Genomic DNA, 24,114 nt, shown 5'->3' with positions numbered 1-24,114 from the left:
CGTTTTTTTTTTGTGATTTAACGTCTGCAGAAGCCCGTGGGATTGTTTGTGACCGAGACCGAAGAGCTTCTGCAGACATTAATACACAAAACAAACGTGTATTGTCGCTATTCTTGCATAAAAAACATTACACGACGACTAAATGCATTGTTTTCATATGTGATGAGTTTACGATTCCGGTACATTTTTGATTATCATTCGGTTGTTCTTGGAAACGGTAAACATGTTTTAAATATCCATAACCAGGGCCCAAATATCAACAACATTACTAAAAGCACATATTGAAGATTTTTACACGATTTTTTCATCTCTTGTTATTACAAACATGAAATTACCAAAAATTATTCATATAACTTCAACATTAATTTTGGTAAACAGGGGTCCAATTTCAAGAATAATAACTTTACACCCGAGTTTTTTTGAGTACGGACACATTTGGAGTACGGATGAGTACGAACGTAATGTCAAACTTTCAAGCTGTTTATATAAATTCTTCCAGAAATTAGATAAAGACATACCGATTGATACTTACCAAAATCATAAATATGATTCCTAAAAACAAACAATCGTACAAGTTACATGCGATTCTTAAATATTCACGGTTATCTACAAAAACTGAAACGACGCCGAGCTCTAAAAGGTGAGCATTGTTGGGGGCAGCGCATTTGGCGTTGGTAGCTGATACAGCAAAACATTCTATGGTTTAGCTTGCATCTTTTATGCTACAAGAAGAGGTTTTTATGAAAGAAACAAGACGCAGATACCAGATGTCAATCTGCGCAGAAATACATGTACGTCCCTGGGAAAGCATTTCAAAAATAAAAATCGGGTATTAACAGCACGTCAATTGCCTTGTTTGCACACGATTTTTCTCCCGTTAATACATGGGCGGATCCAGTGAAAAAAGTAGTTTTTATGCAAGAATACGTAATTATGCCGACTTTGACGAACGCCATTACGGGTTGTATCGGGCAGTTAATTACAAAACGTAATCAACAAATTTCCCAATTTTCACAATATTTGTATTCTGACGCATTCTTATAACCGCAACCGTATATCCATATGGGCTACTTTCAGTGGGAGCATAGAGCAAGATACAAAAGACACTCATATTCAAGAAGCTTCCCTGAAAAAGATGTAAGTCAGCCATACTTTTTAGTTGGTGAAACCGTGGATCAAACTCATGATCCCTGGTTTCGTAGCTATCCAATGTTACCACTGGACCGCTGCGTCTCTTAAAATGGTATCTATAATGTACGACCTCATATTGGATTATTTTTCGCAGCTGTTCCCCGAGGCGATTATATATTTTTTACTTTTACGGAGTTTGATGGAAAGTGTGATTTTTATAGTCGATGTTACAATTAACGACCGTCAAACAATTGGTTTAGTGGTCGGATCGTGTGTTGCTCAGTGCCACCAACATGTCGATGCGCATTCAATTCATGGAATTCAAATAATTTTTATTATTATTCAACTTTACAATATTACACACTGTATTAGATCAATTGCAAGCATCATATGAAACAGACAGAGCTAATACAAAACGTAACTGAGCCAATATGAGAAAAACAGGGCCAATACGAGAAAAACGGGGCCAATACGAATTCAAGCATTTTGATTGGTTCAAAAGAGAGGGCCAATACGGAGAAGCCACTTCCGTTAGATTTTTAAATGACGACATTTTGTTTTACATCAGAGTTATAGATTACATTTTTTTTCACATTTTGACAAAAAAAAAATCATCCAACATGTTCATTTAATAACCGAGTATGACTGAGCGGGGTGTACGTCTTCAGAGATTACAACGGTACTTTCGCTTATTCGGTAGTGTGTAAAATGCAAGTGTTTCCTGTCAGAAATTCTGACAGTTGGCAAAAGGCTTAAACCACCCTTTGAAACAATATCTAGATAAATGTAGAGAAGAGGAAAAGGTCAATGTCATTTCATCAACACCCGTAGGAAAAATGTTAATGCAAGTATCTGAAATGGAATCTCACTGAAACTAATACCAGAAGCATAGAGCCTGAGCTGTCCTACTTAGAATTCCTCCAACCAAGTAGACGCCGTCCAACATACTGGAACAACCTAGGTTCATCAAAGAACAGAACAGCTGAACAACAAATACAAGCTAGACAAGCCATCAACCAGCAATTACATGACATAAACCCAGATGCTGCTATAGCTTTTACTGACGGATCATGCAGAGGAAATCCTGGTCCATGTGGTGCAGGATCTTGTGTTTTTTTACCAAGTGGTGAACGGATGGAATTAAAGCAGCCAGTTTCTAAAATGGCTTCAATTCTCCTTGGTGAGCTTATAGCTATCAAGATCCCATTAGAATTCATTGTAAAGGAGCAAACAAAATACAGAATACCTTCATTACACATATTTTCAGACAGTCAGACAGTAACTGGGATTTTGACATTAGGATGGGAAAACAAGTTACATATTAAGGCTGTTCAAGAAGTTAAAAGTATCTGGAAAGCAACTGAAAAGGGTGGAACCACTATAAAACCTGATTGGTCACCAGGGCATGCCGCAATTGCTGGAAATGAAATAGCAGACAGACTAGCTAAGGAAGCTGCACTACAGGCTGAAGAAATGAAAGGAGAGTCACAAGAACCCATCACTCAACGGGGTGTAAAGAAGGCAGCCAAGGAAACAATTGCAATGTTGTGGCAAAAACGATGGGATACATCAGGAAAGGGAAAGCCATTGTATAACTTGAAGCCAAAAGTAAAACTGAAGCAAATGGATTACACCACAAGTACAAATCAAAGAATTCTTATACAAATTACAGAATGGCCACTGCAATTTAAAAAGCATAGACACAAGGTTGGACTGGACAGTAACCCTCATTGTGAATGTGGTGACCCAGAATCAGTAGAACATTACCTTCTGGAATGCCCAATTATTGAGAATCACAGAGAGATAATGAAAACAAATTTGCATCTCAGAACTGGTACATGTAATCTGGATCTCAAATTGTTACTTAGTCCAGGAGAAAACGACCCATGGAAAGACATAAGACCCGTTATTTTAGACGAACTTACCCAATATATTGATAGGTCAAAGAGGTTTGTTAAATCAGTTCTGGCCGATAACACAACCGGACTCCATATAAATGCTTAAATGTAAAAGTTTAATTTCAAAACACTACCTGAGAGACATTTACATTGTAAGACATATTTACCGGAGATCGAGACGACAACGATGAGTTATTGCGGCCGGAAGGCTTCGAAATCAAGATCAAGGAAAATAATAAGAAAATATGGAAACTCAGATTAATTAAAAGGATGAGACTTATCTTTAACAGACATTTTGATAGTGTTGACTATTTGTGCAATGATAAATAGCGATTCAAGTGCTGGAAGAGCCCGCCCGCTTAGCTCAATAGGTAAGAGCGTTGGTCTACGGATCTCGGGGTCGCGAGTTCGATCCTCGGGCAGGGCGTATGTTCTCCGTGACTATTTGATAAACGACATTGTGTCTGATATCATTAGTCCTCCACCTATGACTCATGTGGGGAAGTTGGCAGTTACTTGCGGAGAACAGGTTTGTACTGGTACAGAATCCAGGAACACTGGTTAGGTTAACTGCCCGCCGTTACATGACTGAAATACTGTTGAAAAACGGCGTTAAATCCAAAACAAACAAACAAACAAAAATCAAGTGCTGGAAAGTGGATGAATAAATTGGTGACCAAGAGTGTCAGTTGTGAACTGCAAACAATTTCGGATAAGAATTAAACGAGGCATGGGACTATATAATATGTGCTTGGTTGGTTGTTTTATCTTGATCAACACATATGTGTATAATTTTGTGTCTCGTTGCTTGCAGCCTAAAAGGAAATGACTTTTAAAGCAGTTTAATCACAGTTCAAATGATAAGATACTCCCTAAAGTAAATAAATAGGAATTCCAAAAAAATAAGGTAAGTTCTAATTACTCTTGATTTTGTCGCATTAAAAATATCTCTTAAAATTATTCTCAAGTACATACATACAACTCATTCTGTTTTACTGGTGAAAATGATCATGATTTCTAAAATACGTCTAAACAACTTGCCAAGATTTTTCACCTGAACGGGCATAGCTGTCATAAGGTAACTCACAGAGTTCTTATACTGTTACCGCCAACAGTTGAAAGTTGAATAATAATATTATCATTAATCAAGCGATTTCATATTGGCCTAGTTATTTGTCCTCGGGCAGTCGTATTGGCCTTGGCCTATGGTCTCGGGCCAATACGACAACCCTTGGACAAATAACAAGGCCAATATGAAATTGCTTGATTAATAACATTATATTATTGATTTTCTCATGCAATGGTTGTTATAGATAGCTTGTCAAATGAATAAAATTATGCCCTCGATATAAAAGTAATTGTATTGTTCGAACATTAATGCAGCCAATTGGTATTTTGTTCTGAATATATGCTAGGATATGAGAGAGAGAGAGAGAGTGCGAGTGTCTTAATGTTACACTAAGATGATAATATTCTTATTGCTGCTTTAGGAGTTTAATTTTACGAAATTTAAAGACGATCGCTCTTAATGCGTTCCAAGAGAATATCAAGATCAAATTAGAATCATATCATTTCTTCGAAAAAAAGCAAACAAACAAACAAATAAGAAGCGATGTGTTTTTGGAAGTCATCAGAAAGAGAGAATTAAGAGACTGAGAAAGGTGGTGTTTATACCTTTGTTTGAAGACATGTGTCATTTCTGAATAAGCAAACAAAAATGTGTGATATTTTGGTAAGAAGCTACTGGGTGTGCAGGTGTTGATATGTCCATTCAGGAGAAGTCGAATTGAATTAACCATTTCTTCGCAAACAATTCTGAGAACACCGGGGTATAACTGTATTAACTGAAACCCACTATTATTTTAATTTCATGTTTGTGAAATGTAATATTGTTAAATATCAACATTTTCTATTTCCTGTGTGAAACTTGGTATTATTATACACCAAGATTTGACTAAATGGAAGGCAATCCACATTACACAAGTTAAATCGTCTATATCACATTTTATTTACATGAGAATTCAAATCACCGATGACATACATTTATAAATCGTCCAAATGCGCATATATACAGCTGATGCAAAACAATTCCCATGAACGGTTTTAAACGAGGAAAATTCCAGAATTGACCAGGCTCGATTGTATATTCTTGCATAAAAATTACTTTTTTCACTGGATCCGCCCATGTATAAACGGGAGAAAAATCGTGTGCAAACAAGGCAATTCACGTGCTGTTAATACATGATTTTAATTTTTGAAATGCTTTGCCAGGGACGTATGTATGTATTTCTGCGCAGACTGATATTTGGCATCTGCATCTTGTTTCTTCCATAATAACCTCTTCTTGTAGCATTATAGACACAATGTGATCCATAGTATGTTTAGCTGTATCAGTTTCCAACCCCAAACGTACTGCCCTCATCTATGTACGCACTAGCTTCTCTTAGAGTTTACTCCCTTTACAAAGCGTCTGTTCAGTTATTGTAAATAACTGTGAGTAAATAAGTATCGCGTGTTACTTGTGCTATTGTCCGTTTTTAGGTATTATATTAATGATTTTTGTTAGTATCAGTCGGTTTGTTTTTACCTGATTGTTCGCAGAATTCATATAATAAACCTCGAAAACTAGTCACTAGCTTCGTACTCATCCGTACTCTGTTTGTTCGTACTCAAAATAATTCGAATGTAAAGTTGTTACTCTTAAAATAATTGTGTTCCTGTTTATCAGATTTTTAAGTTATATGCAAAATTATGTGTAATGTAACGTTTGTAATAACTAAAAATAAAAATAAGATGCTCAAAAACCTTCAAATCACGCTTTTAGTAGTGTTGTTGTTATGTGTGCCCCGGTTATGGATATTTAAAACATGTTACCGTTTCCAAGAACAACAAGAATGGTAAATAAAAAATGTACCGGAATCGTCAAGTCATCACATATGAAAACAATGCATTTAGTCGTCGTGTAATGTTTTTATGCAAGAATAGCGACAATACACGTTTGTTTTGTGTATTAACGCCTGCAGAAGCCCTTGGGATATGTTTGTGACCTCGACCTTCGGTCTCGGTCACAAACAATCCCGCGGGCTTCTGCAAACGTTAATACACAAAAAACGTGTATTATCCCTACATTGTATACGTCACTTCATGGAAAGCAAGTTAGTGCAATTTGATACGACAAGGGAACATATCTGCCGTTTGTTGACAGTTTTGTTGTTCCAGCTATCTATTACTTTAAAACTATGCAACATAAAAAATTTGGATCGAATAAATCAATGTCTGAAAAAGAGGAAATAAAATAATTATAAACGGCATATAAGTATTTGCTTTAATTTACCGTCTGTATGTAAAACACATTGGGCCATTTAAAGCATGAATTGAGCTTTTTAAAGCATGCCTTTGACCTCCACATGCTTTACACAGACAAATGTATTTTATATCTACATTGTAATTAGGTACATTCGTAAATGGATCTTAAACTCCAACAGAAGTTCTGTACTCGCAGAATGCATTAAATTTCTAATTGTAAATGTTTACGTGCAGTATTGAAATAGTGCCTTTCTGTCCTTATAATAAATTATGCATATAATCTATTTTGGGATCTGTTTCATCTGTTTTTGACATAAAATTTAAAGCCTTATGGATCTTTGATATGCATTGATAAATCTTTGTTTGTGCGTCCAAGCAAAACACCAAGATATGTTTGCTGAAACATTATAAAGCTCCTTCAGCCTCATTTTATGTTTCTGTTGTGTATCATTTATACATAAATGCAAACAAATAATTAGAAATATTAAATGTCATTGCTGCATGGATTAGTTATGTAACTTGTACATAAGGGGGTTCCTAATTCATTTAATAGACCGGTTTACTAGTGGATACTATGTTGTTGACGGGTTGCCTAGCAATATCATAGCCACATGCGGTCTTCCTAGACAATTTTATCACTTTTTTTATCAAACTTTTTTATCAAACTTCCGTATACATATAAACACTTTTCTGATATGAGAGAAATTATTAAAGACATTACATAAACAACGTTTCTTGCCAAATGTTGTGTAACAACGTGCATTTGGCAAAATATCAATTTACTTCGTAGAAGCAACTTGTCAGTGCAAATGTTCAAATTGTGCATAGTTTGTAAACACTCACCAACGGCGTAAATAGCACTGTTCAAAACCCCAAGTTGAAAACTCTGTCGTGGAGTGGACATGTGAGCTGTCTCCATCCAGGTGCCGTTCCGGGGATCAAACCTGAACATAGTTTTCGAAGGCGCTACGGCACCGTTGACCTCCTCTCCTCCGGCTACATACAGGAACCCGTTCAGTACTGCAACTGCACATGAAAATAAAATACATAAGGATATAAGGTACAACACAATTGACTTTTACTGTTACAGGAAAATTTGGGGAAAATATAAAAAACAATACTATATTAACCAAACTAATTCCTAAATGTATTTTGTATTCATATTCTACACAATTTATGCTAATGACAGCAAATGGAAAAAGGGTACTGGGAGATGGTATCTGACCAAATAAAAAAAAAGTAAGGAGTAATTAAACGATTCGATCGTTTATATATGGTGGCTAAGTTGTGTCATTTTTTGTTATTTCGCTCTGCGACACCTGCGATTTAGGAGTTTTAAATGGCGGGGCAGAACAAAAAATCGCTAAACTGAGCAGTCGTTGGACGATAGCACGCATATCAGCGTCGAGATAAAGTAAAGATTTAAAGACGTAATGACGCTGCTTTTACGAGTTTTTGCTCAGCGACCTCCATTTAAACTCTGGAATCTCGATTTTTCGCCCCGATACCTTACAACATTGATGATAGTGACCTTTGCTACGCGTTCCCGGAATTCAAAAACTTCTTAAATCTCGGGTTTTCGCGTGGCGGAGTCGCGGGGAGAAAGTAAGTATGGCACAAACAAGCACCATATTTATATGATATTTTTTCAAACAAAAGAAAACGTGAAAAAGGCAAAGCTATTGAGATATAGTTATCAAACAACTTTCAAATTTATATGATACAAAATAAACAATGACTTCAAAGGATCAAATATTGCCTCACGATTACTAATTGGCGATTATTATATTAGCAGTTTACTGGCGCAATATGTAAATGCTTTCGTCATTTCGCACAGAAAAAAAAACTCAATGTTTGCAGCTGTGTGAGGAAAAAAACGGATTATTATAAAAGTACATTGAGTTAATGCAATACATGCTGTTACTGAGACAGAAAATTCACAGGTTGATTAACAGTCCACGGATGCAATTCGTTTATTTTTGTGTGTGTGTCTTATTGGGCATACACTTATTTGTGGAATATAATGAGATACTTATTCCATTCCATTCCATTCCAGTATCTCATTCCATTCCATTCATTTTGGTAATGTCCCAGAATATTTAATTGGAATCATGCATGTCAAGGGCAAACTAGCGTACTTAGAGTATGATGCAGTCTTGACAAGTAGTCTGAAGCTGTGGGATCTAATCTTGTCATACTATTTTCCGTGTCCTCACCTACACAGTACTCTGTATAAGTTCAAATTGAATAAAAATGTCTGGCTTTGGATCGAAATGAGTTGTGGTTTGTGTTTTGGAGTTTAACGCCCTGATTCAACTTTTTTTCATTCATATCAATACGATTAGTTTAGTGACATACCGTTTCTGGGCAAGCTACCGCAGTTTACCAGCACTTGGTGCACAATTTCCTATACGAAGTAACAATTTCCCTTATTGGAACAGAGGTAGGGGGTGAAGAAACTCCCTGACTAAATGCCATGGGAAATGCTCCGACCCGGATTAGGAATTGAACCCCCCCCCCCCCCCCCCCCGCCAGGAGGGACCAGCGCTCCAAATGAACATCAGAATAAATAACTTGGCCCTATTTTTTAATGTTTCAAAGCAAAACAAATAATCCATTCTGATATCACTCGATCCCTATTCCACCCCCATCCCCCCCCCCCCCCCCTAATCAAATAAAATCAGACCCAAAAAAGAATCTAATGACCTTGTTATTTCTGGCAAAACAACAATAATATAGCCATCTGAATAATTTCAAATATAACAATAAGACAATAACTGTGAGATAAATTTCTGCAAGAGATATCCCTTGAGATTGTGCAACAGTTTAATGAACCAATTCTACCTAAAGTTGAACTTTGGTTTGTCAATCTGTTACAAATGGCAATGAGATATGACCTAAAGATGTAAACAAATCAGTATATTTTGGAATGGAATGGAATGGAAGGAGATAGTGAAATGGAATGGAATGGAATAAGTATCTCATTCCATTCCACAAATAAGTGTATGCCGTCTTATTGCCGTATTCTCTGAAAGGTCGTGGTTATCGTCTGTAAGAGGCTGATTATTCAGAGTGTATGACGATAAAACTAAGATATTTGCCTATGTTCGACAAGGTTAACCGGAAAAAAAGAATCAAGTTATTCCTAGTCAAAAATGTTGTCAGTCATAAAATTAGACATACCCTTTAAATATTTTTGTCTTGAAAACTAAAAGTCTCTAAATTGGGTATGTTCTTTATTCCCTCTCAACAAGAACAAATGTTTATCAAACTGCATGCTGCCTTCTTTTACTTTTAAAATAGAACATATTTGTTTTATATAAACTGTGTTGTATTATTCACGGTTTTTATGGATAGATATTTAGACTATATTACTGGATAATACAATTTATCGATTACTTTATGTTTCAGGTCCTTATATGTTTGTATTTACGTCTATCTGTTATCTTGCAACGCAAAATCCTGCCACAAATGGTCTGTGTCACCTTTAATATGACCGTACATATTCCTGCCCCTCTACGGCCTGTATTCAGTATTAAAACATAAGGTGAAACACTATGAAATAAACTCTTTTCAGTGCATGATGACTTATCATATATAGAGGACGCACTTCAATTATTTCTGTCAGTGCGATGCTTTTCTGTAGCAAAACTAATTCAAAAGAAAGTGAAACTCGCACAAAAAGATGAGAGAAAAACAAACTCTTCTGCAAGTCTAAGAGACGCTCTGAAGTGTATTTCCAAAAAAAGTGTCAACCAATGATTGAAAGTTCAAAAGACAAGTGACAGTAAAATAAAATATTTATCGACGCATGACTTTTCTTACATACAAGAATTACAACTGTAATAATTATGTGCCTTTGTTACACCTCAAAATGGTAGCAACGCATTTTGGTAGTCACTACCAAAATTCGGCCGAGTTTTGGTAGCGACAATATGCGTTGCAAGGTTACATATGATGTGTTAAGGATCATGGAATGGAGCCTTTTTTGGTAGTTTTTTCTACATCAGGGGCTGCGCTCATTTTTACATTACGCACAAAGGAGGGAATGTCTCTTATAAAAATGGTGGGAGAGGGCTCCCAAGATAAAGTTTTTGTATAAAAACAACCAAAATGTAGATTCCTGAGCGTGTGAAAGGGGTCTCAAACGACGCTTCCTATGCAATAACACTGTATTGTTTTGTTGTTTTAATGTGCTAGTGTTGTCGAAGGGATATTCCAATGAGATTTTCAGAGCACGAAAATGTTGAATTCTGTAAAACGAAGTATAAATGTGAGGATGGCACGTGGGTCCACCACCTAGATATGTTTTAAAACATTCCACATAAACATAAATGGTAAAATTTCATGTGGCAGACTTGTGTCGAGTTTGAAAGCATTTGGTCAAGTTGTTTCTGATTAAACTGTTAAGATGTAAATCTATAAACGGACGCCAACTTGGACGCTGGCACCGACGCCACCAAAAGGGTGACAACAGTTCTTCTCTTTGGAAAAAACATAGTTGAGCTACAAAACTCTATGGAGGTCCTAATGTGATATATGGTTCTCGTTTCAAGTCGCATAAAGTATTTATTCTGAATATTCAGTTATAATAATAAGGTTCATGTTTCCAAGGTACCAACATTTAGTCGAGTAATGGACCGTGAGACACTTAACAAAATATGCCACTAAACCTCAACTTTAAAACATGTAACAATTTAGGAATGTACATTTGTGCATTCAGCCCAACGGCAATCCTACACCCCTGGGTGTAAGAAAAGTTTTTCCAGCACCAGGTGAAAGTACGAGAAAGTCATGTCCGGTATACAAAAATACGAGTGCCTGATATTTACTTGACCAACCTCGGTAATTCTCGGTGAATAAATTAATCGGTAACCCTCGGAATTAAATTCACTACCGGGTTGGATCATTTAATTGTATTTCACTATGTTAAACAACATTGAAATGTTCTAAAGATTTTTGGTGGATAAAGGTTGCATGTCTGTCTTGCATATACTTTTAAAGTATAAACAACTCGTCTTATGTGACATTTCTCGTAAATGTCCTGTATTTTAATCTCAGTCTATACTTACTTATGGGCGTTTGTGAAACCTGATCGGTGTCCCAAGGTCATGCGAATGACGCATCAAATAATTGTGGTGAACAGTTGTGCCAAGTTCCTTCAATATCTCTCGATGTATGTCAAAGTTTCATGGACCTCTCTCACGTGTGTTCCAATGGTTATATTTTCAAGGTCAAAAGGTCAAGGTCGGGTGAGCGACTAAGTTCCATCATGACTCTCTTTGAAATAATATTGTCCACTCGTCACAAAATATTCTTTTTGCAAATCATGAGATTATTATTAATACCGTTATGCGTTGGATGTGTACATATCCAACGCATGTTGGTACTACATTTTTGTAAACTCGGCCGAATTTTGGTTGTGACTACCAAAATGCGTTGCTACCATTTTGAGGTGCTCAAAGTTAAAAAGTATACATTTAATGAAATTTGTTTGGATAACAAGAAATAAAGCCCAGAAGAATTTGGAACATGTCTAATGTTTCTAATTTACATACTGTAGCAATAACCGTTTCAGAATATCTCAACCTGTTACAACTCTCATTTTGTAAAATTTCGAGAGAAGATTTTTTAACACATTTCCATATGCCTGAAGATTACACAGGGAAACAGGTATTTCTGGTCAGAACTACTTTATTTGAGATACCTGTAAAATTCACAAAGATCTTTGTTCTGGAGTGTAAGCACGCATCGAATGTACACGTTAAACTGTGCGTAGGCGAATTAATCTTGGCGATAGAGCGACCTTCGAATCTATGGAATTTGCAAACTGTACGAAAACCCCTGTTACGAACTTGATAGATCAAACAATGACATAAAAGCATTTTCCAGAAAGAGTGGGCGCAAAGTCTAAATGAACATGGATCGTAAATAAAAGAAAGTTCATCGAAAAAGAGAACAAAGTTTTGCGTTGTAACAGACGTGTTTAATACAATTGATTAATTAATTTGTTAGTATTTCTTGTCATGTTACAGAATAGAGGTTCAAATGACATGCAAGGTAGGGAGAGTCGTACTTATTTTTAGCTAAATGATAATTGTCCAGGATTCATTAACCATTTCATAATTGTACGTAATTGACCATAAACCATTTGCAACATGAGTCCTTTTGAAACGCTCCCTCTCGCTGCATATATCAATGACGAAAATCTAGAGATAGCATCGGACGGGAGCGATTAAATGAAAGATCTTTTGAGTTATCCAATTCATCAAAGCCTTAATTATTTCGCGTGAGTAAAGGCCATAACACTTAAACAATTGTTGCATAGACATAAATAGAAACTGGAATCACGAACGTTGCTTTACTGTGTAGATTAAGACGTCATGGAGTAAATCACGTAAAATCTCGCTGAATCTCGGTGAACTAATTGGTATGCTGTCAATGTGTTGGAAGGTGATATCCAAAGAATAAAATCCGTTCCATGAAAAGGTTAAACTTTGCTTATAGTTTTTGAAGACAGGCTTTTCTAGACATTAAATTTAGATATATCGCAAGGCACAGTCTTAAGTATGAGATAAACTCTGTGTTGGAAAACATGCGAAGAAAACGATCCTGTCCTCCACGTTTTGGACAAAATAATTATGAAGCATAGTGGCTGTCACAAATTGACATACGGGCCTTATTTTATCTGTAGTGTAAATGCAGGTATTGCATCATCTTTTTGTAAATTTTTGAGTTATTGAGGTAAATGTCAGATTTCACGCACTAAATACCTCTCATGTTTTTCTGTATTCCATAACCTAAATTTCCATGTAAATTTCATTAAATTCTGTTCAGTAATAAGAAAGTTGATATTTTATAAACTTCAGTAATTTATGTTTTTATCCCCAAAACCACTATAATGGGCCTCAAATTGTCAATTTAAATTCGCGCCAAAGTAGTTAGATTCCCCGGCTATATCGTGAATCCCGTGAAAATAGAAATAGTAAGAGTCCACGGCTTAGCCGTGAATCCTATGAAATTTAGTATTTGGCGGGACATTATCCTTTAAATAGACTGGACTAGATATGCCTTGCGCACACCACCTTACGACTTTATAGACGAATCTATGTCTGAATTATTTTCTTGCTAGAAATTTATGCTCGATCGAGGTAAGAAATTTATTTGTTAGATTTTTGTATGATTTTTGCATTACGATTTTTATTTGGTAAATTTTTGTTCATTCTACAGAATTCTGTAACATTTACTTTTCGGCACATGATTTTAGCTAGTTTCGGTATGTTAGGATAATTTATTAAATTTTTCAGACTTTTGTAAATTATTTAGAAAGAGGAATCTAAAATGTTTCATTTATGTAAGATGTTAAATTTGTACTGAAATTTGTAACATGATATTTATAAAGTACTTTGTTTCAAAAACTTATGTCAAACATTTTTGTTAATTATGGAACGCCATTACTGCATTGCATTGTTATGTATAAATCTATATGGCAAGTCTAGTACTGTGTATGTAATATATTATTGTAATTTGTAATTGTGTGCCAGTCTATAGCACATCTAATTAATGTCCGTTGTAGTGTACGGCATTAGATATTATATGGATGCCAACTATGATATAACGTTTGATTTACATTGAATTTTGTTAATTTGTAGTTGTAAATAATAGCTGCAGTTTATCATGTCCGTATCTATAATGTTTCATCATATACTTTTCATATCTTTTTCATACTTTAACTTTAGTCTTTTAAGTAAGTAATCTTTGTAATAATGGAAGTAATAAGTGACGTATTTTAATCATGTGACGTTTGAACTTAGTAGCACATATGTTTTGTATAAGTAGCACGTATTATTTATGGGAGCCTACGGAGGTATGGTGTACCCAAAGGAGCAGTTTTATGCCCTGACTTTTTGTTTTGCTATGGTGCTTACCATATGTTATATATTTTAGCTTCTTCCGCCAGACGATTTTTCCTGGTGATGTCACAACCCGGAAGTACAATGCCCGAGGTTCACTTGTCTTCACTCGCCTGGATGTGATATTCCCAGCGCAGAGCTTTCGTCCCATGGTTGTGCCGTAAACCGCAAAGACGATGATTTTTGTTATCCTCTGAAGTCAGCTCAGGGATGCAATCACCTACCACCATAGGGAGCCAATACGGAATCAACGTATTCACGGTTTAAAGGGACTGAATTTAGAAGCTATGTTTTGTTTGTGCTACTTAAAGTTCACAATTAAATTAAAGACCTGTGTCACGTCAGATTAGAACGGACTATAAGAACTTTTGTATCTAGAGATACTGAACTTTTTTTTTTTCTTTCTTATAATCAGTTTTTTTTTCTTTTCATATCTATTCATTGTTAATAATCATCTTATGTAAATAAATTTGTAAATATTGTAAAGGGTGTTGATTTGTTCTGATGGTTACTGTCGCCGGTACGGCCTTTCCTGTCACAGTGGCCAAAATATAAGCTTGTACGAAACCACTCGAAATCTTCTAAAGCAGCAAATATGTATTTGATTTCTTAACTGGCACTTATTAAACTCTATTCATATTCAAAACAATCCATTGTTAACTATAGATTCTTCTTCACGAAAAACATATTTTCCACACCAATTAATAGGTAGATATTGTAAAATTCCACAAAGTAACGGTCATAACTCCAGGGAAAACACTGAACCAGAACATTCTAACAAAATCTGGCAGTGGAAACTCGTGTGAAATTTGGTCGAATTCCAACCAGTGGTATAGGGGAAGTAGAAGAATCAAAGAATATGACATATAAAAGGTCATGACTGAAAATCATTAAAACAGAATATCACGATGATATGCACAATTAAGTTTCGCACAAATCACTTGTAGGGTTTGGTGACATTCAGCCTAATGATATACAACAAGGAGTGCAAACTCTGATACAAGGACCACATCTTTGCTGAAAGTCATTGAACCGGATCGTGCTGATAGTTATGCATAATGAGGTTTGGCACCATATTATATATTATTAGAGAAGTGGCCAAAGCATCATAAAACTTTACAAATTATGGGCCATAACTCTGCTTAAAATCACCGAACCGGAGCATGCCAACGATATGCACAATTACACTTGGCAGTAACCACTTTTAAGAAATTTGGTTGTTGTGCGGACGAGGTAAATATGACAAATCAAGAGCCATAACTCTATTGAAAATCATGAATCTGAACATGCCGGCAATATGTACAATGAGGCTTGACACTGATCACTCCTGTAAGGTCTGATTAAAATCCACCTAATAATATAGGAAAAGTGGCCAAAAATCATAAAAACTGATGAATCAAGGGACATTACTCCTCTGAAAAATACTGAACCAGAAAATGCCGACGATATGCACAATAAGGCTTGGCAATGATCATTCTTGTGAAGTTTGGTGTAAATCCGACTAGTGGTGTCGAAGGAGTTGCTTGGACAAACTTTGTGACATATAGACAGACTGACAGACAGGCGGATAGCACTAGATCAATAAGTTTCCGTCACTACATGAGGCAGACATAGTAAAATGTCAAAATTACAACAAAATCAAATTATGCAATCATCAAATGCTATTTAAAAAGTTGCAAAACCCAAACTGATAGATAAATTGCATAAAGTAACTCGTATTTTTTGTTATTAGGAGAAAAAATTGCTTTTAAATGCATTTTTGGAAGTGACATGCGAAAAAAATATGCCGACACGAGTTTCTGGAATCTGACCCCGCTAAGGTCAAAATATTTCAAAATGCGAGTGACTCATCCTAAAATACTTTAAAAAGTATGAATAAAATAACATTTGCATAAGTTCGATTATTGTTTACAACGGGATTTTGGTTATTTTATTATTTTCCATTGTCCGAGGTTATTTCTACATCAGATAACGAGTTTCAACATGTTCATTTCTACCAGTTTTGACATGGAATGTATATAATGACACTGAAAAATGATAAAATGGGTGAAAATAAAAGTTAGATATTGGTAAAAATGCAAGAACTGTATATTTTCTGATCTTTTTTTTTCCGAAAGCAACGGTATACTACCTTATGCACAGTATGTTTGGTTATTTATTAATGATATCTGTCTCATGTTTGTCAATATCTCGGCCACCTGCGCATTGGGCGGTAACGAGGCTTGTCCCTCGGGACGAATATTTCTATCCGATGCGTAAACACATGACTGATATTTTTTCTTGCATAATGTATACATATAAGCTTTTTTATTTTCACATATTATTTTTCTTGAATACCGTATTTTACAAATAATAAATAAATAATCAAATAGAAATACTTTCAATATAGCACTCTTTCTTATAGTAGAGTTTATCACATTTACAAGATAGGAAACGTTGGTCAAATTGACTTGTTTATAATAGTTACAGAAAGTAGATTTTACATGTTTCTGTTTCAACAGGAAAAACTAACATGTGATAAAAAGAATATTACATTTGTGACTTTCCACACTGAATTTATAAACTCGTTGAATAAAATTGATAAAATGCTCGGAAGAGCCTCGTATTTTATTACAGCGCAACCTCTGTAGAGCAATTCCCTTTGGGAGATACAAATGTTGACCATTATGTAGAGGTCGTTGCTCTGGAGAGGTAAATTTGATAAAAGATTTCAGCTTAGGGAAATTTTGATGATGTTGTTATAGAGAGGTTTTTGCTTAAGAGAGGGCCGCTCTGGAGAGGTTGTACTGTATTTTATTCAACTCGTTTAATAAATTCAATGTGAAAAGAAAAAGACACTCATGAATGTAATTCCCTCTATCAGAAATGACGTCATGACGTTTCAGTGACACAAAATAACAAAGATCCACTTTAGTTTTATCGTTTGTAGCGTAACGGTATGTTCTTACCATAAAATAACGTTATTGAATCGAGAAATATACTATAAGGAACGGATAGAAATCAAGGTACTTGATTTTTTCGTATTTTACATAAACAATATTTATGAATCGCTAGTTGTCATTAACAGCACGAGAGTCATCCGGCATAGGGGGGGGGGGGGGGGGGGGGGGGTTGGACGGGTTTGGACGGCATGGGTAAATCACCGGAAACGCCAGAAAAGAATATCTCGCAAGAAAATAATATCTTGCAAAAATCTAATAAGTTAATTTGTACCACAAGTCACTTTCAGAGTACACACATTTTATAGATTTTTGAGAATAATTACTTTTCGTCTAAAATGTGTGGATTAGTCGCAGTAAAGGAAAACAGGATGCTACTGAGAAAGGGCACGAGGGAAGGAAGGTGGAAAATGGCCTATATTTGGACTACTTGTGACATAAAGGCGTAGGCTTACATTTGATTTTGTAGTGATCAGTTTATTTCCTATCAGGTCTTTTCATTTTATAGATATTAGAACTTACCTCCATGATGTTGTCTCGGAGCTGGTAATTTGGTGGCTAGCTCCCATTGGTTAGTGTCGGAATTGAACCTCATGACGTCATCACATAACGGCTCAGTCTCCAGTCTTGGGGCGCCCCCAATAGTCACCAAACATGCGTTCGCCTTCAGTCTTGGAACTGTTCTTGGAGACTAAATTGTGAAAAGAGAGTACATGACATATATCTAGAGACATGTATGTGGATTATTATAAAATCTAACATATTCACTATATTAGTATCTTTGTGTTTTACTCTGTAATCACAGAAATTCATTTTCTGACATATTAAATTCAGCATATAAAGTAATCTGACTTGAAAATATGATATGCATGCTACTCTACATAAACACAAAACAGCAAAACTGACCCATGCTGAATATCTTGTTTCTTTGTACCTTAATTTGTGACGTATGACTCTAAATCCAACCGCAAAATCAAATTCAAAATACCTAATTAAAGCAATGCTAAACAAGGAGCTGCGTATCATGCTATCGAGTGTATGACATAAGATGTTGGGTTTTTTTTAGTTTTTAAGTTTACAGGTGAAAATCATATTAAGGTCAAGGTCATCTGCATATAAGTCAGTTTGTAGGTCTTGCCACAAGGTTTATTGAGTGTAAGTATGGACTAAATTCGGTCATTTATGTGGATTATAGGACCAAAAATGTTGTTTATTAAAGTTTTAAGTTTGAAGGTGAAGGTCATATGAGAGCCATGGTCATTTATATATAAGTCAGTTTGTAGGACTTGCTATAAGGATTGTTGAGTGTGAGTATGAATTAAATCGGTTTATCAATGTAGGCTGTAGGCAATCTGGTTCGTACGGACAGACGGACAAACGGACAAACGGTTCAGTCGCTATATGCCCGGGGGCATAAAAATCAACCGTTTCATTTGCCAACCTCAAATCTTTATTTGATTATTATATGAAATTTATCTATGAAATCTGCGTTCACGAAACATTGAAAGGAAGGAGATGTTTAATTATTTACAAATATATAACTTGTCACTTAATCGTGCAATTAAAATATATGTCCTGGCAAACATTCATATTAATATCACTTTATTTTCCTCAAATACATCTTGATATGTCCAAAACTGTTCCATGTTTTAAATGACCGCAGAAGTGGTGATGTTATGATATTTATTTGGCCTTTTTTTAAAAAAATGCACAGAACGTCTAGCTACTTCGATTGTGTCACTACTATACTTATTAGAAAAATAACTGATAGTATGAAAATTATATTTGTTGGGCTCGTTTGTATACCGCGATTTCGCCATGTACACGGATTTGGTCCGATTAGCACCTGTTTCAGTCCTGCTCGATTCGCGGGCATCAATTTGGTACGCCTCTGTCCGTCTGTAAAATCCACTTTTAGAAAATTACAAACGTTTTCTTTGTTGCCAAGTGATCTCTCTGTTCAGTCTTAGCCTTTATGGTAAATCGAGAACATAAAATGGCGACCTTTATAAACAGGTTATACAATAGTGGCCTTTATACGGAGGTTATCTTTAGCGCAGGTTTGATTGTATATACATAACACGTTTCTAAAACACTTGGAAATCATTTTTGTTACAAATGCTGAATGTTAATTCAGGACGAAAATTACATCTGACCAATTCACTAACGATGAATGTATGTCCATTTTTTTTCTTCTAATCAGTATAACACATATTTTATATACAGTTAAAACAATATAATAGCAGTGATGAACTTTAAGAGGCTGTACGTAGTATACTATAAATACTATAGTCACAGTGAAACCGTTTGTCATTCTGAGGCAATGTTGTGTGTTACTTACTGGTTTCTTTTCTGACTTGACTAAATAGGCCTACAGTTGCTTTAATCCCCTAATCCGTGTATGCTATCATGTTGTTGACATTTGTTATAAATATTTAATTTATTTCTGTTACAAATGCCTTCGTAAATCTTCTATCTTAATCAGTGTTTAGCTTTACATAACTCCCACAAAACGTCATTGTTTTACGTAGGTAGCCTGACAATTATACCTTATTTATGCCTATTCAGTTGAACTCTACCACATAACAATTTTCCTTAATTCTTTTGGCTTTGTATGAAGGAGCAAAATGTTAATGTTGGTGTTTCATCTTGATAAAGGACTTTCCATATTTCTTGTAATATCAAGTACTCGTATAGGCCTGATTACACCAAACAGGAAGTGACTACTCAGTGTTACAGTGAATTTGTTCAAAATGTAGTTCCCTGCTGTTGATGAAATCTGGTATAATGAGTGATATGAGGATGTGGCAGTTATATTTTTTGCTTAGTTTCATTGGTTATTGTATTGAGAAAAGATCTAGTCCATTTTCATTGTGATTTTCCAGGTATTATATATATATATAGTTTTATTCTTTGCGAAAAGTGTCTACATACGCGTAATTGCTAAACGGGGGCATTTTCATGGGAGCATTTTCAGAGGGTGATGTTTTTTCAGGACAGATTATTTTTCTTAAATATATCATAATATGTCAATATTTTTCTATTTTTGATAAGAAGAAATGACATACTAAATGACCATATATGGTTTTCATATCATTGAAATGCTCTAAAGTACTGAAAATGAGATATTAAGATTGCATCGTTTATAGTGAAATAAAGAAGGTACTGAATTGGTATAGTGTAACCTATAGATGAATTTACACCTGGCGCGTTCGTAAGCAACGAAAGTAAAATTTCGCGAATGCGCACCCTACGTAGGGCAAAAAGAGAATACCGCACAACATAAACTACGTTAAGTTATTTCACATCTCAATCAATTTGGTCAATATGAGTCTGTATTATAATGAATTACCAGTGCAGGACAAAGGAAAATATATGTTATCCTATACATCTACAACTGCTTTGCTCAAAATGAGATACTTCGACATGAGAAATATATTACGTATTTTCCTTAAGTAAATAAATTCCAGTTGTAATTTAAATCCTCGATATGATCAAGATCTTACAAATTTAGATTTATATTTCACTACTAACATTATTTTAAAAAGAAATATCCATCAAAGTTCCGGGGGATATTCTTATAGGTTTATACTTATAGATTTCGTGTGATTATATGAATATTTTTGATTTACGAAACAGCTCCCTCACGTGATCTACTAGTCCGAGTGCGTATAAGTGGACGCAACTTGACCCCGATGGTTGACCTTTGTATTATAATACATAATGAGGCACAACCTATTATTGAAAAGGAGTGCATTGTATACAAACTTACTGCATATAAAATACATGGATACCCTATGCACCCCTTATTCATACTAATGAAATAATCGATATGAATAATCAGCCTAAGGTCAACCATCGCGGTCAAGTTACGACTTCTATACTAATTATAACCATCGGTAAATGATAGTATGCATCGCCATACTAACCTGAGCTCCACCGCTTCCGGCGGCTAGGTATTCGAGCATTGCACGGGCTCAGGTTAGCATATCGGTGCATACCTCCATTCCAGTCAGTATCTATTACATCAAAATAATACATGATTTACGATTATATATTGTATATTATTTCTTTTGTTTAGCTAAATAGCTAAAACTGAATGAACAGCTTCGGATTCACACGCATTCATTTTCTGAACGCGTGAACTATATGTTTTATTGTAGATAAATATGTTTATGATTCATATAGATTTCCATGCAGCTCTTGAATTAATAAATTGTCTGAAAGATGACTAATGGCTTTTCATAGCATGAAGGCATTTTGTGTTATTTTCATATTTTTATATGCATTATAATTACCTGCAATAAGCACTGTCTAGCCGGCATGAGATGGTAGTGTAGGCATTCTTTCACCATCTTCTGACACGCTGCTACTTCCATCAAATACTCATAACATTCAACTTTATCGATTACTTCTGCTGGGTTCAGTAATGGCAGACGAATGGTTGCCAACAGTTCAGCCGCATGTTGCAGACGACAGGACTTGTTTTCTTCAATCCAGGAACGCACGCGATGAAATGCCTGTAATTCGTTGTCAATGTCAAGATCATTCCTTTTAAGTATTGATACTAAATGTTCTACTGGCAAATTACGGAATATAGTCTTTTGTTTTGAGACAGTCTGGAAATTTTGCGCAGCAATTTCTAACGCCACATCCGTAAGACGATTGAGGTTGTATTTTGATGCGGTGCCAAGCAACTGCAAACAGTTGTCTTTTGAGGCATGCTCCAACAGGAACTCTTCACACGCGTCTATTACAGAATACATTCCAATAGCGATAGCAGACGACAAAATGTCGTCAACATTGCCCGCTTCTACTTTTAATCGTCCTGTATACATTGCTTCCAACAAAATTTCAAGAACACTGCCAGAAATATAATCTAACTCAATCATGGAGTATTCAGTTGATGCAGAATTTTGACTTTCAATAAAAATATCATAAAAATAATCACAGCATGTTGAAAGCACGAGCTTGTGAGCTCTGAAGCGCCGTCTGTCGTTAGAATATAATTCAACGTCACATAAAAAATTCTGTCGCCACAAAACCTCCATGCCAGTGTGAATAGTTTCCGGGAGTTTTTGGAGTGGTTTGTATCCTTTTTCGTTTCCTTTGAAAGAGTTCTGCAGACATTTTCTTCGTATAAAATCTATTCGGTATCCTTCTACGTTCTTGCTTGATAAATGCTTTTGTTTATGATTCATAATCAAAAGACTATGTTACATCCATTTTCTTGGATGCCTTTGTTCCAGTGATACGGTAATTTTGTTTGACGTTGATCACATAACAACAACGTAAAATGCTGACGTCCACAATTTTGCTGTATACTAAACGTCATGACGTTAAATAATCTTCGTTAGCTTTCATTTAACCTTGAAGTGTATCATCTTTAAAAGCAAAATCCTGTCTTCAAAGGCAGTTATGAAACAACATCTAGTCGGTTAAAAAGCTCAGTCAGAGCTTATGTTGTATTGTTATATGTCTTGCCGACTTAAAATAAACCTTTCCCTGCCCTGCCCCTGCCCCTGCCTTATCTTATCTTATATTATCTTACTTTAGACACCCCAACCATCTATGGGAAGCCGGAGCTGTTTACTTTTGTGTTTCATTTTTATGTTAGCCTAAATATGTTAGTTTAGACGGTGTGTGTGGGTGAGTAGAGGCTTTGGGGGAGCAATGCTGATGAACAAACATTTTAGTTAAAATATCGCAGTGCCGACCGCCAAAATTAAAGGAAACACAGCTCGGCATGAATTCTTAACGGGTATATTTTCAGATTTCCACTGCACCTTTCCGTAACATAATGTTGCATTGTTTGAATTTAATTGAAACACTAGATTCATGATACAACTGAACAGACTGACGGACCACTGCGTTTCATAGTTTATTTCTTAACTGAAAGGCAGGAAGAAATGTAACCTGGTTGAACTGCGATGCAAACATAGCAAACATATTTACATCACAACAGTCCTCCTTTATACTTCTTTATTAGTATTACATTTTACGAATCAGTTATAGTCATTTTATCCCATGCCGGAAAATTCCTTCTGTCCGTAAGGCGGCACATGTATAATGCGTAAACTAGAAGAAGGCGCTTTTTATTAATGCAGCTCTATATTCAGATTCAACCGTACGTACTTACGTGTACAAACTTATTTACAATCGCCACTGGTAACCCATTTTAGAGGGGTTAGTGCAAGACACAGAATGCTCCTTTAGCCTGGTTGTTAGTGTGTCAGTAGTAAAGCACCACTACTCTGGACTCTTATCCGAATATCCATTTTTGAGTCGGCTAAACGCTGAAAGCGTTTGACGAGTCCTTGCTATCGCTCGATTTCTCATTCTCATTAAATGGCCTCACAACACAACGAAGTGATGTAGTTCCATTAGATTGTCTCTAATTTCAAAGAGTTCATTGATCGGATGAAGTTCAGTTATGTCAATCCCATTTGCTATGACCAATATACGATGTAATCTGTCAAATTTATGACTTGTAATTGTGCAATACTCAAATAATGCCACGTATTTTCTTCCGCGGTAACTCATTAAGCAAAAAGACGCATAACGATTCTGCGGGATTTGGTAATACATTTGCGCATATGATTATGGTGACTAATTTTATGCCCTTTTGTCACAAAATAGCAAATATGATGTTCACAAATTCAAATAAAAACTGCATATTAACTTATTAGCCAAATTAGCCATTTGTTACCCTGTCCGTTTCAAAAAATAATCTTTAAAATCATTGCGCAAATAACAAATGTATTGCGCTGTGCGTTTTATGAAATGCGCAGGCTCACCAAGCTTGCGTAACATCCAGCGAAAGACAAAATATAGTTCCACAACATACTGCTAGTATTTTATTGAGTCGGGTACCTCTGAAAGCATTGGAATGTCTCTTACCAAAGAGTTTGCCACATCGATGAAATT

General features: G+C 35.5%; 1 protein-coding gene across 1 annotated transcript in view; it reads right to left on the bottom strand.

Annotated features, from left to right (window-relative positions):
- LOC123565528 (kelch-like protein diablo) overlaps nucleotides 1-22,469 on the bottom strand; it is a 42,882-nt gene extending 20,413 nt beyond the window's left edge. The window contains exons 1-3 of the mRNA XM_053549309.1: nucleotides 21,486-22,469; nucleotides 17,710-17,878; nucleotides 7,179-7,361 (exon numbers count right to left, since the gene is read on the bottom strand). Of these exons, the coding sequence (XP_053405284.1) occupies nucleotides 7,179-7,361; nucleotides 17,710-17,878; nucleotides 21,486-22,388 (1,255 nt within the window). The 5' untranslated portion in view covers nucleotides 22,389-22,469. The remainder of the gene's footprint in view (nucleotides 1-7,178; nucleotides 7,362-17,709; nucleotides 17,879-21,485) is intronic.
- Nucleotides 22,470-24,114: the final 1,645 nt, after the last annotated feature.

The sequence above is a fragment of the Mercenaria mercenaria genome, chromosome 8 (assembly GCF_021730395.1).
Source record: "Mercenaria mercenaria strain notata chromosome 8, MADL_Memer_1, whole genome shotgun sequence".
Classification (NCBI taxonomy): Eukaryota; Metazoa; Mollusca; class Bivalvia; order Venerida; family Veneridae; genus Mercenaria; species Mercenaria mercenaria.
The sequence above is the reverse complement of the archived record's forward strand: the minus strand, read 5'-3'. Positions and strand labels throughout refer to the sequence as shown.